The sequence below is a fragment of the Daktulosphaira vitifoliae genome, unplaced genomic scaffold (assembly GCF_025091365.1).
Source record: "Daktulosphaira vitifoliae isolate Bord-2020 unplaced genomic scaffold, ASM2509136v1 Scaffold_3, whole genome shotgun sequence".
NCBI classification, from domain to species: domain Eukaryota; kingdom Metazoa; phylum Arthropoda; class Insecta; order Hemiptera; family Phylloxeridae; genus Daktulosphaira; species Daktulosphaira vitifoliae.
Window position 1 is genome coordinate 31,065,996 of NW_026099574.1, and position 20,272 is coordinate 31,086,267.

Sequence of the window (20,272 nt, forward strand, 5' to 3'; positions counted from 1 at the left end):
TAAATAAATAAACCACGAAATTGCCACCCGTGTAACCATGGGAGCCGTTCCGTTTCGGGATAAAAGAAAAAATTATATTATTTCTGAAAGCGTCAAAAGGGCGTTGAAAATTACGGGGTTGCCCTAGTACAACCGTTTTGGGGGTGGTTTCTTTGGATGCGCACAGATAAAAGATACGCAGAAGACCGCCAGAGACGAGGTATTTTGACATGATATTTAAGTCTCATTAGCATGGGGCCCGAACGGTGTCTGATGTGGGCTTGACTGCTGAACGGCGTTGTATTACGAGGAAAACAGAAAGAGTGCCGACCGAGTTAATATCAACAGGCTGACCTGTAATTACGCACGACCATGCCGCCACTATATACCTACTCGACCGCCCTCCCTCACACTTGGACACTTGTTCATGTCGTGTAAATGAAAACCTGCTGTGTGTTGCTTCGGTCAACATTTTATGTCAAACAATCATTTTTCCAAGTTAAATTCCAAATCGCAAGTGGTGGTTCATGGATGCGATACGCTGCTGCTGCGCCGTCAGTGTATTTGCCGTTTAGCTATTGTGTGTTATTAACGCGTCCGGAGATTGCTCTTTTTTTTGTCAAATCCCGTAGACGATAATTAGTTCGAGTCTATCAATCTTTCCACCCGACGTCTATTAACGTTTTGTTAATAGACAATTAGTGCGGCGGCATTGCTTTTTCGGCGATCTGTGCGACCGCTTCACCCGCCTGTCTGCCGACATGAGAACGTGTGTATTTTTAACCGAGACGAACCGCACTACTATATGTCCTCTATACCGACACCAAGGGAAATGATGTGTTGACGGGTTCATTGTTTAAGGGATGTATTAATAATTATATTAAAAGAAAACAAAATGTTAGTCTTCCCACTCTGCACTTTATAATTAACAACATAAAATCCAATTAATTTTTCTTTTCATAACGCGCTGAGAAAATAATAAATTTAAGCTATAAATATATTACACTCGATGTGCTATATTACTGCTGTTATAATTATCATCATCATTATCTTATGACCGAAACGCTTGTCTATAAAGTCGTTATAACTACTGTAAAAAATAATTGCTATTACAGTTTGTTTGTTTTTAACAAACTCGATTTAATTTTAAATATATCTGTTATGATTCACTTATATTTATTCGTAAATAAATTAGTATTGTTTAACGTGCAGTCTGTACAATTTCCAGTAATTATCTCGTCATTTTTCATCGTATAACAATAAAAGTTGAACACTCTTTTTAGAATTGACCATTACCGTACCGTATCTTGTAACGCAGTGAGAATCATAACAATTTCTAATACTCGTAATCAAAATGTAAGAATTATAATTAGTATAATATGTCGTACCAACCAAACACTGTGTATGAGAAAGAAACCGGGAAACGCTCTAATTTATTCTATTACTTTAATCGTAACTATTAAAATACAATAAAAAATAATAAATAAAAAATTCGAGTGCCTAATTAAGTATAGGATGTTATAATGTGATATAGATTCTCCCTGGGAGATCTGTTAGTATTCTGCGATACATTATATTTATATTTACCATACACAAGAGAACAGGTAAATAAGAGTGACGGCGGCAGCAGCTGCTTGATTACATGTTTGGGACTTCGGGTGTTTGTGTGTGGCCAGTTCTTCCTCTTTTCCTACCTATCAACGACACCTCTTTCGCGGCACTGAGAAAATTAAAACCATCTTTTCTACTATATTATACACGCCGTGATGGTTATTTTATTATTTACAACCTGAAGAGACCGTTCAGGAAATATGACATCATTTTTACACGCTATAAATGTACATATACTTTTATCTTTATTGTCCCTGTAGAAAAAAAACAAGATAAAAAACTCAGTAACCGCCGTATTAAAGAGAAAAACAACCTCCCTGTATGTTTCTGGCTTAATGGTGATTTATCATTTGACCGACGCACGAGAAAGCGGCTCTACATAATGTAACGAGGAAAGAAGTAAATAAGAATGCCGATGAGACCCGTCGTCGCTACGATGTCGGGGGCGGTGGTGGTGGTGGTGGTGGTGACGATGCCTAAATTCTCCGGACCCTAGTTTACATGTTGTAATCCTTTAAATGATCCATATGACTTAAGTACACGTAATAACGTGTACAATGTCAGATGTCCGCTTCTCCTCTCCCCCCATTTACTACTGCCTTTTCATATAGTGCGCACATTAAACAGCCTCGGTATTCTTGCGTCCTATTACTTTTGGTATACCTGTACGCCCAGCGTCGTTTCCGAAAATACATTTTTCCCATAGCTCATAATGACAAAACACAATTTCATGAGAAAATAAATACCACAAGTGGTAAGCTGTACATGACAATTTTTCCGTGACATTAGATTCGGTATGATTAGTACCATTAGAAACGGATATTATCGTTTGCCCTGATATTGGCGAGACGGGTTGAACATGTATACTGTTTTACGGTCATTTTTTAGTAATGCGATGCATTATTTATTGACGTGCATTCAAAGACAGACCGACAAGGGGTAGTTTTTCGCGGCCGTCGAGATTAACACTCGACGAGTATTCGAGGCAGCGATGATTTTCTCGTCGGATTAATTGTCCGTGGCGAATCTACTATTTTGGCGTTTAAAAATATGATATTATTTCTCAATAGAGAATCATTTGGTATCACGAATATCGTTGTAAATTAAACGGCCACCCGCAGTGTTGGTATTAAAGCGAGAAACGGGCGGAGTTGAGGCAGTGGCAGTTCGGCGGTGGAGGAGTGGACCATTAAATGTCTTTGCTGGCGGTTCTTTTTTATTATTGCTCGACAATATAGAAGTAATAATGTTCATAACAGTCGATCACTCTCAGTGACTTCCTAATTCGCCAATCGAGTTGTCATTCACACCTTTCATGTAAATGATAATTTGTAGTTTTCTGGCATATTCAATATTCGGCACCAAATTAATAGCCAGAAATTAACGACTACTTGTCAATGGGTCACGAATATGGGATATCAAAAATATTTGAGTCGAATTTGTATTAATCATACGTCGAGGTCGCTAAAAATCGATACTGACCGTGATGAGTAACCGAATTGATCACTCCGTACTGTCAGTAACTCCATCGTTATGTTTTTTATCGTTCATTTCGTCTGTACAATTAGCACAACAACGCTAATTTTATTCACGACGATGCTTTCAGCTATTGTTGTACTTGTAGTCGATAACGAGAATCGGATTACACGATATTATACATGCACACATATAGTCTCTCGTATAGGTGTGTAAAACGTATTGTCTTACATAAAATAATATTAGCGTTATTATCGTGTGTACATCACAAAAACGCGTTTTGTTATAATTACTATTGTACGTCTTTTGTTATTATTACTGCTGCTGATTTCGAAGAAGGCCCGCGATAGAGCTAATTAGTTGAACCGCCGTTAATTACAACAAGGGCGAAGTGCTTGGCGAATGAATGGAAAATTAAAAAAACATAATGTATAAAAACAAGAAGAAAATCGTCGACGCCCGCCGGCAAACCCCGACCGAGAGGACTCAAAGAAGAAACGATTGATCAGTTGTCTTGCTAAAACATTATTAACGAGGTACGATGGGTGTGTGATGATAGTGTTCAGTGTGTGCACAAGGCAAATCGATGAACTCGTCGTCGGCAGCGGCATCGTCCGTTTCATGTGTATGATAATAATAATAATAATAATATAATAGACGTCTATCGTCGTCGTTAAAACGAAAGAGTGTGGCGGATGACTAGGAGGAGAAATAAAAAATCGGCGGATTCCATTTATTGGTAACCTCGTCACAGTTTAATCCGACGATGATTATCAAACCGGAGGTGCTAGTTAGCGGTGTGCTTTGTATTGCTCTCGACGACTGCTGCCGGCTAATATTGCCTTGTCACGTTTAATTCATTCTCTTATTAAAAACATGATATCTACGTCATACGCTCGACACACGTGAAATTTCTCCTCGGCATCGTTTCGTTTTTGAGAAAATTTCCAGTTCTCCATCACAAAACCATATGGTCACTGTTATACTATGCCAAGAAAAACCACAGTTAATTACATCAAGAGACGATTACCGGTAGGACTACGCCTTTTGAACGGTTGAGAGTTTGAAAAAAAAGAACCGTACTTGTACCTCGCAGACAACCATACAAGTACACAGATAAATAATGAGGAAAATTTTCGATCAGACACCATACTGCAGGTATATTAGTCGTTCGAGTGATTATTGTACTGTAATAATATGAACAAAAGACGAAACGAGATCGATCAGCACCATCGAAACCATTAGAGGAGAGCAACAGCCGAGTTGGATATATATTTTTTTTATACGCAATGCATACCTCCAAGTCTATGGCTAATTAATACGGCTGAGTCATTAATTGGTTCAGCGGGAACTCTTTGTTGTTCCACCGACGGTGCCTACGCATATCGTTCCGTATCTATTCTACATGTACACCATATACTACCGTAGTGACGGATTGGGTTTTTGATAATGTTATGACCAATATGGTTTCGTTTTATCCACTTAAGCGGATGCCACAATAAATAAAAGATATTTTAATAGGTGCTCAAAAAGTTTTTGTTCGGCACATCAATATCGATTAATTTACAATTATTGTGGTGTATTAACGCGTGTAGACACGGTTAACTCGAGCTTAGTCTTTCGAATATTTTCATTGTAAGCCGGCTGATGATTTCAATACGTTTTATATGTCTAGAGGTAAAAAACAGATAATATTTTACGCAATTTTAGTAGAAAATAAGGGATTAGTTCCGGGTCACACATTCACCTGTCACGACCTGCTGAAGGTGCGCAAAATAGATCACGTCTTCGAGTGAAATACAAATTCAATCTCGTCGCTCAGTAAAGCAATTAAGATACACGGCCATCGCTGTATGAATAATTATACATTCATAACAAAGTCGATTAGAATAAAAATAAACGATCTAACTATTCGATAAAAATACTCGAATGTAAATTAAAATTGGTTTTCTTTTATTCTCGTTTTCAGGCTGTTGAAGTTGCAGCTGATTTTTATTTTGCGAAACGTATTTAAATAAAGCTATTTATTTATCGCCACTATTTGTGAGTTTGGTTGGTGGTTTCTCAGGGCTGCAACGAATGTAGACGATTTTTATTGTTTTTGTTACGGTACTAAACGAATTTCAAATAAAATTTCCGGTCATTTTATTATAATCGTAACAAACTGTAGTGATGGACATTAAGACTTTGCATTACTGGAGAATATTTTTTTAACCCTGCGATATGTAGTTATTTGGTCATGGAGTTCAGTTATTCAGGCAAAAGTCTTTGACGCTATCAATCGTTTTTTCCCAAATCTCGTCAACTATTTTAGCTAAAATATATTATTTAATTTAAGGGAATTTTTCGTTTATTTTTAAACTAGTATTTAGTTTCCGTTTACGCGAAACGTGTAGAAACATAAAATACATAAACTGTTAATTTATTTTTGGAAAGTCAATGAATACCATATTTTGTAAATTTTATTGGAATTAACTGAATTGATTTTGCAAATAAATCAAGCCAAAGGGGAGTATTATGCCATGTGACTATGCTCATTACATGTAATAAATATCGTAGGCTAATGACGATGACCGGGAAGGCGAATAAAAACACGTCGGAGTTTAATGAGTGGCCGGCAAGAGGACAATTTTGAGAACCCGCTCGACGGAATGTGTCGGGCCCTGGTCGGCTTATGACGGTAATAAGAAGTGATACGATCAGAGGTGCCGCCTCTGCTATTTAGTCACACCTGCCATGCGCGGGGCCTTTGATGTGGCCGCCGACGTAGACGGCGCGCCCCACGGCTATTACCCACCGCCGTGGCACCGCCGCCGCGTAACTTACCGTAGCGCCGTAACACGACGGCCTCCCCTCTCGTGATAACTCTCACGCTACTAATATCTCGGCGGCGGCGGCCACTACCACCACCATCACCGCCACAATATTTGTGCCTACTATTAGTATTTAGGCACTCGTTAATAATTTTAACTGTACAAGTGCCATGATTGCAATTATAGTTTTATCTGTACAGAAATTGATTGATATTTACAGCGCTAATTTATCTTAGACGATTTACTAATAAAATAATTGTCTAATTTATTTATACCTTAGATTTATAATTGGTTCCCATCAAACACATTTGTTCGTGTACAAATAATTTTAAAATTGTTCCCGTCTCTATGTAGACTAGTAAAGAAGTCAAGTGCAATATTATATTCAACCAACGCTGTGATGCCTATAGGAGTTTGATATTAATCGTGTGAATTAAACTTATATCGGAAAAAGGTGTTGCCTGGATCAATAGTGATCAGCTAGTATGCGTTTACGCGTTAATTAGCATTGAAGATGCTGCAATTGAAACTCTTCGGTCAGCGTATATCTTAAAAATCACGTGTCATAAAACAACGAAAACGGGCTCAGAAATCTTCTCAGAAGCACTATAATATAATACCTTAGGCGGCCGAATACCGACGATCAAAATAAGTGTGAAGTGACCGGCCAGAGTAGTTACCGGACCGTGACATTGGTTGCCGACAGGGTAGCCGACTTTATGAAGAATTATATGAAATCCGGTCAACAAAAGAAAATACCACCACTTATTAACCATCACAATATAATATTAAAAACGTTCAATTAAATAATGCGATAAAAATATTTATCTCACATTACTCGTTTGACTAGTGTAGTTCATAAAAATATTTTAACGGTTGTAATTACCATTTATTAAAGGGATAATATTTGTTGGGTTAACATAAATCAATCAGGTCATAAATAGTCGGGTTAATTGTTAAATGAATGAATTTTTTTTTTAATTTACTCACTACTTACTAATCAGTATATATAAATTCAGTGGGCTACTCTCTACATTTGCTACTAGTCTAAATTATTCTCTAAAAATGTTTAAGTCATAGTCGAGTAATCTATGTGTAAATATTAAAAGCAATAAAACGATCATTAATTACCAAAAAAAAAAATCTATCGCAACAGTGATGATTGCTTGAAATACAACCAATGTATATTATTCAACAAAATTACAAAAATTACCATTTATTTTTCATAACTTGTCTATTAGAATTGGTTAGCGTAGTATTTACTCACAATGAGTGGTACCAAATTTTATTGAGAGTGTTTCGTAGTTCAATATTTAAGTAAAATACAATTCAAATGGGTACACAATTGATTGGGGGTAACATTACAACAAAAACTCAAAGATGTGATTTTAATTTACACTCCATTATAATTAATAGCGTACTGAACTGACAATTATTGTTATTTTTCATAGAAGTTACACTCTATAGAAAAAAAAAAATTTCTTTAATATAATAATTTAATCAAATATGTTTTTTATGCGAGTAAAATCATTTTTTCTAAGCAATGCGTTCTATTCAAGTTCTTGGTGCTGCGTTAGATAATATAAATAATTTTTTTATTATTTACGACAAAATATTTGAGATTTGTGACCAAACAAATTTGTACGAGTGGTAATTTTTAAAGACAATAATCTTTTTTAGATAATGAAGATTTTATTCTCGACCTAAATGACTTAGTGTTGGCACAGCTTTCATTATAAGTGGAATTTTCATCACGGCAAGAAAATTTCTTGTACAAACTGTATAACAATAGCCAACTACTCACTAACAAAACTGGAAAACAATAAATACCTATTAACATGAGCTGGACAAGAGAATTAACAGATATTAAAAACTACCCGTGGACAGGGCAGTAACTGTTATGTGAAGTACAAAAGAAAATATTCTTTTTGATTCCCGTGTTTCTAACCGCGTAGTTTTCATAGCAGCAGGAAAATCAAACGTGTCATCCATTTCGTAACTTCCAAATCGATCTTCGGCCGGTATGTTCATAGGAGGGAGGTGTTGATTGTGATAATAGTAGTCCAAGTCTTTTTGAATGACTTTATGATAGGGAATTGCTGCTAACCAAAATGTAACGGGGCATCTGCCGTGCGCACACATTCTATAGTAATGAATTATAATTTTAAATCAGATAATAAACTTTACGCATAATTTAAAAAATGTCTTTACTTTCCATTCGAAAAAGTTGACGACACGACCAACACTAACCATATAATTATATACCACGACCAAAAAAATAACGCGACCGATAATAGCGGAAGGTTTTTCTAAAAATAATAATTTTCTTATCATTTAACTGTTCAAAAAAAAATGTTTTCTAGGTATAAATATTTATATATTACCATAACACATCCCAGAAAAGCTATAGACCAAACAAGGACCATTACTGTCGCAGACATTATAATTCCAGTTTTTAATAAAACTGCAATATAATTTTAAACGTAATGACTTTGAGTAAACAACGCTTACTACCAAATTTGCATATTTTACCTTGTTTTACTTCGTCGGATAAATTAATTACTACAGAGATTATTCCAATGGTCTATAAACATAAATGAACGAAATCATGATCATAATCACTTGTAATTTCAGTTAACGTACTTGAAAAGTAATAGCACAATGCATTACACCTGATATTAGATCTAAGAAACAGCACCATGATGAAAATTCAGCTTTCATATTTATTGTATTTAAGTAATTATAACGAGAAAAAAATGTGTTTATTCGTGTGGTTTGTTAGAAACAGATGTTAGCAAAGTAAGAATTGTTGACGAATTCGCGGAAGTGAATTGGCCAGTATAATAAAAATAAGATTGTTTTACGATATTATTGTGCGCTTCAAGATTGACAGGGTTTATTTTTTGCAGTGATTTGTCACGGCCGTTGTTTTATTTCCAAGTGGACGTTAAATGTTTTACGGCATGATCAAATATGTCATAAAGTATCACGAGAAATATTATGACTGAGCTCTAATTGTTTCACGGTTGTTCCCTATTAGGACTCTCCAAATGTATTTCTACATTTGCGTGGCAATAAATAACATTTGAAATGAATATGTCCAATACATTACGCATTAAAACTCCTTTGTAAAATATTCCAACCGAAGAAAATATTATTTCATATTTATTTAAATAAAGTTGAATATAAAACCCCTTAATCTATATTAGTTTATATAAAAATTTATATACATATTAAAAACATTTTCTAAGAAACATTATACATAGCAACATTGATTTAAAACTTTCTTAAAAAATGTCTGCCTATACTGTCAGTATACCAGTGTACTGATGAACGTGTTGTTTTATTTTTTCAGATACAAGTTCGAGTCATTTAAATCTCTTCAACTCGAGATCACAACCTAAAAAGAAACGCAAATCACGCACTGCTTTCACCAACCATCAGATTTTCGAACTAGAAAAACGGTTCTTATATCAAAAGTATCTGTCTCCGGCAGATCGCGATGAAATCGCTTCAAGCTTAGGTCTGACCAACGCGCAGGTAATCACTTGGTTCCAAAATCGACGGGCCAAAATGAAACGAGATTACGAAGAACAAAAAAAAGATAGGGAAACTTTAGCCGCGTTGAGCGAACACAAGTTGTTTTTGGAGACGGCACAAAACATGGGAATACTAAAAAAGAAACCACAGCCATCATCACCTGATTCGCCTGAAAAAAAATCATTCGATGAATAATTTGACTTTTCTATCTAAAATTTCCTATTTTATATTAATCAAAATATTTACTAAATGCAGTTATTACTCTTCCTTAACGATTGCGATTTACGCGCACAGTTTAATATTATACATGAATGATTCAAATGTATGAAGATCTCAATATTGTCGATTTAACTGCACAATACTTTCCTCGTTTATAATAGTCATTGTAGCTTGAGTTATTTAAACGTAAGTGTTTTTTCATTTAAGTATTTTGAACTAACTTACCTGAATGGACCAATATTATAGTAATGTATTATAGAATATGTTGCGTCCAATTAAAAAAAAAAAAAAACCGTGTATGCATCCTAGTCTTTATCTTAAACTTAAATAAGTATATAAATAGTTGTATAGACACGTTTATATTATTACAAAATATATTTGTAAATAAAATTATAGGTTACTAATAATGTTTTCAAATGGATACATGAAATATACTTTGTGACACAACAATATAAATGTGTGTTATTTTACGTTAGCCTAAGAAAAACATTTATTGTTAATAAAAATTAGTTAATATTTACATGTTAAGCTAGCCAAGATAGGTGTAATTAATCAAATAGTCTATGGTGATAAGGTCTTGAGTACAATAGCGGATATTACTATATTCATGTATTCACAACAATTGTAGCCTGTTTTTTTTTTTTTTTTAATTATATATGTAGAAAAAATCATTTAAATAATCACAACTGTACAGAGTTGCATCGATTTGAGTTATTTACGATTCTAAATTATTATTTTTAATGGTATTATAAAATAAAATTATTATTAAGCTAATTGTTAAATTTGTTTGTTCGTTATGTATTTATTTTTTACTAAACTATTCTCGTTATCCTAATACCAAAAACCTTTTTTTTAGATTTTTAGCACAAAATTATAATTGTAAATATTTTAAATTGCATTATAATACTATATTAAATGTATATACAAATTATAAGCGATAATTATAATGTAATAATTTGTTTTTTATTTCCATAATTTATACCTTTCCCCTCTAATTTAGTACATTTTATCGTCTTATAATTTTCTCTATTTGTAATTTGAATAAACTTTTGATATTCAAGTCGATATAATAAGTTCATCATAAACGATATGACCAAATATTTGGATGTATATCAGACACAAACCATTTTTATTAATAATTCCGATTCAATTATATATTTAATTAACCATCTTTGACAAGATATTCAATTGTAATCCAAAGTAAAAATTTTTAACAATCATTCAATCAATTGTCATCTGATAATTGGTAGTATATTAAAGAATGTAACTTTAGAATTATTTAGAGAAAGTCGAAAAGTAATTTAATTAAGAAAAAGAAACAAATAATTAACACAATTTGTTTCGTTGTGATCAATTAAGAATTATTTAATTGATTTTCACTCAGAATAACTATTCAATTGTTCAAAGTTGATATATGTTAAAAAGTTTATTATTGTTCTAACATAAAACCAATTAAGCTCTCAAACAATAAAATGGGACCATTTAGAGCTAATCAGGTTATTGTACGTAAATCAGTTTTTTAAGTTTACTTGTCTGCAGTCATTTACGCAATAGTTTGGCATCTGATCGCCACATACTCAGAGCTGGTGATTTTTGTGTTAAACTGTTACTGATACTTGTTAGCGACATTCGCTTCGATTTGCATTGCACTATAGAAAACTAACCTCATCAAAAGTATTGATTGTAAAAATAATAATGAGTAGTTCAATTTGTATCTCATTCATTATACGGCAATAATTTGGTGTAACTAATCGAGTCCAAGTGTACAAATGATCTATTTGTGTAAATTAGCTTTGAACTTATTTAAAAAAATCATGATTTTGAAAAATACTCTTATTTTTTTAATGTTTATTATTTTAAAGTTTATGTAGTTAATAATAAAATCATCTATAAATTTGCCATGTAATATTAGATTTTTTATGAATGCGAAACGAAAGGACTTAATAATTTTACAATAAATACAGACTGGCCGCCCACCGTGTTTTACTATTTTAAGTATCTTTTATAATAATTGAAATATTTAATGCGATTTTTTCCTATAATAATAGGCAACATTTATTTTAATTTTTAAATTAAAAATTTTTATTATCGAACAATTAAAAATACTAACGTATTACAATTTATGTTATATAAAATTTCAAGATGCACATTTTGTAAAGTTTATCTGTCTAAATGTTCTACCTTTTTGAATAATTCTTAGAGCTTTTCTAGTTTGCTCTGAAATCTATATTTCTTTTTACTAATTGAATAAGTTAGAGCTACTAAAAATAATATGACAAAGCGTTACTTCTTTACTATTAAATCAGAATTGATGTTAATTCGGTGGTGTTCCTATTGGCTGATAAGCTATTTAATATAAAATTTAGATTAATAATTACAATTTTTCATGCTAATGAAGTTAACAATAATTATTACTTAAGGTGAAATTCATCTAGACATTACTTTTTCGATATTCTCATATCGTAAAAACGCTATAAGTAAAAAAATTTGTAATAAACGTATTACAAATAATTGTGCCTACAGACTCTATGAAATTTATTTAAGTGTATATTAAGGTAAATAAAATTAAAAGTTGTTTTTATCCTATCAATTTTTTTATAAGGCGTTTAATTTTGAAACCTGAATGTTTTTGACGATATTCGCCATAAAGTTCTCTATATCGGTTAAGTTCAGCTGCTTTAACATTATAATTTCATAAAGTATAGAAAATACATTTATTATTTTATTATAATATATGATGTACTACCAATTAGTTACAATTTAAATCATTCATTTAGTAAGTTAATACCTTTTTTATAAAAACAAACAAAACTAAGAAATGTAAATTAATACATCATACTTGTAAGTAATTATTTTAAATTGATGATAATATGCTTTTCAAATGTAACTACCTTCTCCTAAATGTTATTATGTCAATTTTTTTTGATATATTTCAAATTGTGAAACATTTTTTGCTAGATCAATGAATAAACCCAAAACACATTTATAATTTTTACCATTTAGATTTAGAATATGATATATTTTTTATTAGCTTAACTAAATTATATAAATAAATTAAATTGCTTTAATTCTTTATTGCTACAGTAACTATATTTAAAAAAATGAAAATTTTTATTTTAACATTAATTTAAATCTAAAAGTATATGAATTCTATAATTATTTATGGAAATCATTGATATTTAAACAGTCTTTTGAATTTACTATTAAATATATAATTGGTATTAGTAGAATTATTATTGTTCATTTGATAGAGTTCATTTTTATGTGACTCTGGTTCAATAAAATGGTACTGCTGTATAGTTAACCTCTAAATTAGCTACCCTCAAAAATTCAAAAAATGTAAATGTATATACACAGTGATTTTTTTATTATAACTCACTCAAATACTCACACAATAAAAATAACTTAAAAATGTAAAGATACAAGTATACGAATTATTTTAAAATTTAATAGATTTGCAACAAAGCGTTTTTAATTATATCGATATTAATCATCGTCAGACATATTTGTTCCAACTTTGCCACGTCTCCATTGTTATAGTATTTTTTATTTTTATGAAAATATGAAAATAATGAACAAACAAATGCTTTTACTTCATGAACTCAATTTATTAAGAAAAAAAAATTAAATAAAAATAGAAGGTACAATTTATTAAATTCTATTAAAGAAGTTTAGCAAAGTAAATCACAGCAATTTTAATCAGCAAAATAATATCAAACTTTGATACGGTCAAACAAAATTTAATGATTGAAAAAATAATAACATTAGTCATATTAATAATTGATATTATTAATATTCATAATAAACTATTATATTAATTAATATAATAGTTTATTGTAATAATAACATATTAATAATTGACGTGTTTATAAATTTTACAACGATAATAACATTAAAAAATATTGTATTGTCACAGGCAACCGACCGTCCCAACGACAATTGGAACTGAGCGTAACGATCCGTTGAAAATCCCACGCAACGGAGAAGATCGTTTCGAAAAAGTTCACGGGATACATCTCTTAACGCGCTTATGGCAATGCGCAAGTCTAAAGTAAAGAGATCACTGCACAACAAATCCGGTCCCTCACTAAAACGATTGTAAGCGAACGACGGACCGTATGGAATCACCGCACAGATGACGCGAGAACCAGTGGAAACAGATTGCACTTATTACGTACGTCTGTCCAAACCGAGACGCGTAAGTTTCGAGCCGGACAACGCGGCCCAAAATAACACGGCTCTACAACAACGCTCGAATGAAATCGATGAACGCTAAGCGTAACTTAAAGCGATCATCCAGTTAGCGACTGTTCCATAGATTAACCCCTTACGTTATACGACCTCCGTCCGTTGAGACCACTGGCACAGCAGCTGCTCTTATAGGCCGACAGTTTTGGGAAACGGCGACGGAAGAAACAGTCCGCTCAGAGACACAATTCCTACCAAAATACATCTCAACGCCAGTAATAAAATCAAGAGATCAGGAAGTCTATTGGAATTAGACAGCATGTACAATTCATCTAGGAGCAAAGAGACGCATTACGGCATGCTAGAAAGAATGTGCGCTTCGCATTCCACACGATTTATATCTAATAAAATTAAATGTAGCAGATGACCACATACGTGCGAATTATTAACATAGACAGTGAATGACTACGCTGCGGTTTTTAATTTCACGGCGGGACGCAAAAAGCTTGTCGAACACGATATCGTTCTAAGGACTAGACGCCCATCGAGCATTATACCATTCTTAGATCTTCTGCACAAACAAGAGGCGATAGGAATCACAGGAAACGCAGCATCTCAACCTGATCGCCACTATTTATTCTCTCCAAGAAAAAAAAACCGCTCAAACCTCCTGTGTGACTACAGGCCGTTTGAGACACGTACCCCATGCCCAATTTAAACGATACTATTGGAAGTACGAGATGTACTGTTATCGCTGCCAGTGTGGCCACCCAAAAAGGTTTTAACTCATAAGTAGCGCACAAACGCTCACAATTTTATTTGTATTATTCGTTCATGCAAGTGTCTTTTTCGATAAATCAAAAGTTATCAGAGCACGAGAATCAATCTGTACATAATATTTATTTAAATTATATTATTATTTTATTAGAATAAATTCAAATTCGTCACCAGATGCCATTCGTGGGACCACAAAAACATATGTAAACTATTAAATTATTTTTGACTTATTTTTCATTTGGTTAATATATTTAAAATTATTTAAAAACCTATGTACATGGAATTTTTCAGTATTTTAATAAGTAAAATAAATTCTAACAATCTATCTTACTCCATTTCGTACAAAAAGTACACATCATGAAAATTTTTTTTATTATTTTATTACTATCCATATTCATATTGTTCACGGAAACAATAAGAAATTATAAAAAAAATACTGATATATGTAAAAGTATCGTTAAAAATGTTGGATGGAAAGATTTAAATGATGTGGAATCTATTGTGTATTGGCAAACAAATTATAAATTAGAAAATCATCTAGGAAATATTACAATAGATAATTGTAATAGACATATTCGAGTATTGACTTTAACATTGGTCTGTTCATACGTATTCGATTTAAAAATACTATTTTTCATATTCCTAGAATATGGAAAACACTGTAAGAGTTTTATTTCCAAAAAGGACTCCGAAACTGGATATCAATGCGCTATAAAGTTATTGCAGATTTTACAAAAAATGCCATCTTTAGCAACATTGATGAAAGACACACTTCTTGTATTAGACTATTTACACACAGATCCATGGAAAAATTATTTTATTTTTGAAAATTTATTATTAAATTTAGAACAATTTAACAAAAGTTCAAAAGACTTTATTCCGACAAAAAATGATTCAACAACCACGGAAAACTTTATAAAATTTGTTAATGGGTTTTTTTTTATTAGAAATATTGAAACACACTATGAGTGTTTATCGCATTGTAGATTTGTATCATTTGATACAGATTTGATCTGGAAAGAATTGAATGAAGAATACCAAGGCAAAATTAAAGAAGACATAAATTTGACATTCTACGATTATCTAAGTGAAAAAGTCAATTTGAAAATTAATTCCATAATCATAAACAAATTTCATAGACTAGGTTTTCGGCATGATCGAAAAACACTACAAATTGGTATACCTCTACCATCTCAGTATAAAACTAACGGTATGAATTTAGAAATAGTAATTTAAAACTGAATCTTAATGCATATATTTTAACTATAGATATAGAACTTTTTAGAAGACCTAATTGCACTCCTGTTACAATTCAAAGAGAACCACAAAACAGAGGTATAATTTGAATTATAAATTTTAATATAACTTACATAAAGTTAAAATTATTTTACTAGTATTACTTCAAATATATTTCTTATTATTTAAGTATAATTAAAAATATTATTCTTAAAAGATCTCATTTAAAAACTTTTATTAACTTTTATTGTTTGAAAAAATAATAGAGAAAATTGATAATGAATTATTATCGTGTTGAAACCTAAATGTATATGTTATAAAATTTTAACTAGTTACTCTTAACTTTTATGACTGTTTACTAGAAATGGAATATCGTTGGATACTACAGCTTATAGATTCATTTGATGAAGGTAAAACTCTTACTATAAATGGTTTTTTCAACAATTCTAGTTATATAAAAAAGAAATATTTGTATTTCATTGTATTAAATTATTTTTTTATTAGAATTGGTTAATGAATCTAACACCAATGGAAAAGTACAGCTAATTGATTTTCTTCGACAAGGTAAAATGATTGAATCGCGATAAAGAATTTTTATGAATTTTACTATAATTACAATTTAACTAATAGTAAAAATTAAAAGAAACTAATTATTTTTATCCTACCTTGTGTTACTATACAATTTTAATATGAAATTTCAAAATAATAATTATTTGTAATATAATCACTTGTGGCTATTATTAATTAAAATGAAATCAATATTAACAATATTATTAATTTAAAACTAAAAAATATCAAAAATATTGGCTTAGAAAGCCACAAAAAATTACTGAATAATCCCAATAGATAATACAATGTGAAAGTTTACATAAAACAAAGGTAAAACTCTTACTATAAATGTGTTTTTCAAAGTCTATTTATATATAGAAATATTTGTATTTCATTTTATAAAATAATTTTTTTATTAGAATTGGTTAATGAATCTAACACCAATGAAGAAGAACAGCTAATTGATTTTCTTCGACAAGGTAAAATGATTGAATCGCGATAAAGAATTTTTATGTATTTTACTATATTTGCAAGTTAACTAAAAGTAAAAATTAAAAAAAAGAATTATTTTTATCCTACCTTGTGTTACTATAAAATTTTAATATGACATTTCAAAATAATAATTATTTGTAATATAATCACTTGTGGCTATTATTAATTAAAATGAAATCAATATTAACAATATTATTAATTTAAAACTAAAAAATATAAAAAATTTTGAGCTTAGAAAGCCACAAAAAATTACTGAAAAATCGCAATGTATAATACAATGTTAAAGTTGTAATAAATTTTACGAAGGACAAACAAAGGTACAATTTTTACTATAAATGTTTTTTTCAAAAATTCTAGTTATATAAAAAAGAAATATTTGTATTTCATTAAATTATTTTATTTTTTTATTAGAATTGGTTAATGAATCTAACACCAATGAAGAAGTACAGCTAATTGATTTTCTTGGACAAGGTAAAATGACTGAATCGTCGTTAATGATTTTTATGAATTTTGCTATAATTACAAGTTAACTATTAATTTGTACAATTAAAAGAAACTAATATTATTATTCTCCCTTGTATTACTATAAAATTTTAATATGAGATATTCAATAAAATAATTATTCATAATATATTTTAATTAGTTCTTTTTTAACAAGGACTAAAACCTAATGATTCATATGAAGATAATCAAGACCCAGTAGAAGTTGATGAAAATAGGGAGAATTACATCAAGTTTTTATAGTAAATAGTTTTATGTGTAATCGCCAATCTTATCAGATAATTTTTAAATAATAATTTTTTATTTAATGTAAGAATAAAACGATATGTTTATGCTTTGATATATAGCTAATATACTTCAATTAATTGTGTTAGTTATAACTACCTTTTTTTTATATTATGTTTGTTGTTTTTATATATTATGTTACTTTTATTACGATACTTTCTATCGATTTCTTTTAAATATGTTTTAAATACAATTTTGTTGATATATTTACTCATGTTTAATGTTATATAAATGTTTTGTTTGAACTTAAGCTTTATAATAAGCTTTAAAAATTTACTCATAGCACTTTATTTTTATATTTTTTAAGGGAATGTTATATGTTATATATAAATTTCAGAACTGTTATAAGTATATAATTTTGTACATTCATTATCACTATAGTACAATATTAAGAATCTTATTTATCACATATACGATATATAAGTCTCCAGTTACCTCTGTACACAAGTCCGATGAACTGTCCAATATATCCAACTATCGTCCGATTTCAATCCAGTCAAACATTTCCTTAATTTTTGAATTGTTGATGTTGTATTGTATCCAATCTTCGATCAATAAAATTCTTATGGAGGAACAGGATGGCTTTCGCCCCGGTCATTCCACCATTACCTGTAATTTCGTCTTTAACATCTATTTATATCAATCTTTTAATTTGAAAATACAATTAGATACCATTTACACGAATTTCAACAAGGCATTTAATTCAGATAATCAAAATGCCCTAATCCAGGCCCTCAACTTATCCGGAATCGGTGAACCTCTCCTGTCCTAGTTTCGTCTTACCTATCTTGCCGTTACCAATGGGTCAAATTGCTTGGAGTAATATCTAATGTCTATCCTGCTACGTCCGGTGTTCTTCAAGGAGGTCACTTATCTCCGCTCCTGTTCTCTCTAATCATTAACAGTGTATCAAGTGTACTTTCCAATAGGCAGATTTTATGTTTTACAGATGATATTAAGCTCTACTCTCGTATATCCTCCTTAGATGACTGTATTTTATTACAGAGTGTTTTGATCGGTCCACGGAGTGGTTTAATTTACTAGGGCTATCCCTTAATGCATCTAAATTTAAGACCATGACTTTTCCAGGATTCAGTCACCTGTCAAATATGTTTATAATCTCAGAGCTACTGTGATTTTATGTTCTAATGACTTTGTATTTTATCTAGGATTTATTCTTAGTATTGATCTTGATCCTAGACTCCACATTGAGCATATTTTTTGTAAGGCTTTTAAAACTCTGGGGTTTGTGTTAAGATTATGTAGGGATTTTTGGTTACGTCTATCATGCAAAGTGCTTTATTGTGCACTTGTTCGCTCTATTGTTGAGTATGGTTCCGTAATTTGGGATCCGCATAAGCTCAATGACTCTCTTAGACTTTAAAGGGTTTAGCGTAAATTTATGAGACCAGTTGCTTCTCAATTAGGGCTGATTTCGCTAGCTGAGCGTAGACGAATCTCGGGTATTAAGTTCCTAAATAGTTAATTTCAAGGTAATATTGATTCTCCCTATTTGCTTTCTTTAATTTGTTTTAGAGTTCCTCAACGTCATTCCCGATTTGTTGCTCCTTTTTATGTTCCTTTTGCCTCCACTAATTACTTTAAAAATGAGCCTATTACACGTATGATGTCAAATGCCAACGTTGACCCTTCATTTCTTCTTTGCCTATAATTAACTGAATAGCTGTTAATTTATTATTTAACATATTTGTACAATTAATGTATAACTGATATGTATAATGTGTACATACGTTCAATGGATTTATCCCGTATATTTAATAAAAATAAAATGAAAAAAAAAAGTCTATGAGTCTATTCTAATAATTGAGTTCCATCATATTGATGGAACTCAGAAACAGTATGATAACTATGCTGTCCAACGTTAAATCACAGTATCTAATATTTTTATCAAAATTACATTTTTTAGTCCCAAGTAATATAACCTGCCCAATTTTTTTGTAATTATTCTAAAATATAAATACAATTATTATAATTAGAATATGAATAATTATTGTGTATACAAGAAGTGTTTTAAGAAAGATATAGGCGATTGCCCCTTTTGAACCAGTGCTATCAAAATTTTTAAGCAACTTCTAAGAAATAAGTACCTAATAAACGATTTTTGATCATCATTTTGATTTTCAGCAAAACAAAAAAAATTCTATAGCATGTGTAACAAAGTAAAAAAAATTAAGTATCCTACTAAAATAATTTCTGAATATGCCCAAGGGGAATACCTCATTAACAAACGTCAATTTTATACCAAATACATTTTACTTTATTCTCTTTTACAAATTTTCCCGATTTTAATAATTAAATTTTTAATATATTTTTGTTACACTGATTCTGATGTAATAGTTATCCTACAAAACACTTATCGTGCCCAGCGTATCTGAGTAATTCTACTGGAATCAGTGGCCTTTTTACGTGGATGGCCCAAAGAGGCTACTCGTTGTAGGTGCGTGAGACTTGTAAAGCCCCAAGTCTGGAGCGGAGCCTCAGCTAAGTAAAGCCTAGTATTATATGCCATTTAAATTTCAAAAATTTCTCTTAAAATCTACTCTTAGGAATAAATATGTCTTATAAGAAGTTTTACAATTACAGTG

The 20,272-nt window shown here is 30.9% G+C and overlaps 2 protein-coding genes across 20 annotated transcripts in view; both read left to right on the plus strand.

Moving 5' to 3' along the window:
* Positions 1-9,620, plus strand: part of LOC126902834 (homeobox protein Hox-B3a-like) — a 38,537-nt gene extending 28,917 nt beyond the window's left edge. The window contains exon 2 of the mRNA XM_050680492.1: positions 9,235-9,620. Coding sequence (XP_050536449.1) covers positions 9,235-9,614 — 380 coding nt within the window. The 3' untranslated portion in view covers positions 9,615-9,620. The remainder of the gene's footprint in view (positions 1-9,234) is intronic.
* Positions 9,621-9,712: 92 nt separating this feature from the next.
* LOC126902827 (uncharacterized) overlaps positions 9,713-20,272 on the plus strand; it is a 132,810-nt gene continuing 122,250 nt past the window's right edge. For 3 of the 19 annotated variants that reach the window (XM_050680473.1, XM_050680480.1, XM_050680467.1), the window contains exons 1-7: positions 12,364-12,479; positions 13,555-15,813; positions 15,873-15,938; positions 16,202-16,249; positions 16,344-16,403; positions 16,808-16,867; positions 17,292-17,351. In XM_050680473.1, coding sequence (XP_050536430.1) covers positions 14,961-15,813; positions 15,873-15,938; positions 16,202-16,249; positions 16,344-16,403; positions 16,808-16,867; positions 17,292-17,351 — 1,147 coding nt within the window. In that variant the 5' untranslated portion in view covers positions 12,364-12,479; positions 13,555-14,960. Of the gene's footprint in view, positions 9,825-12,363; positions 12,480-13,554; positions 15,814-15,872; positions 15,939-16,201; positions 16,250-16,343; positions 16,404-16,807; positions 16,868-17,291; positions 17,352-20,272 lie in introns of those variants that run through there. The other 16 variants (XM_050680466.1, XM_050680479.1, XM_050680463.1 and 13 more) reach the window with 13 other exon arrangements.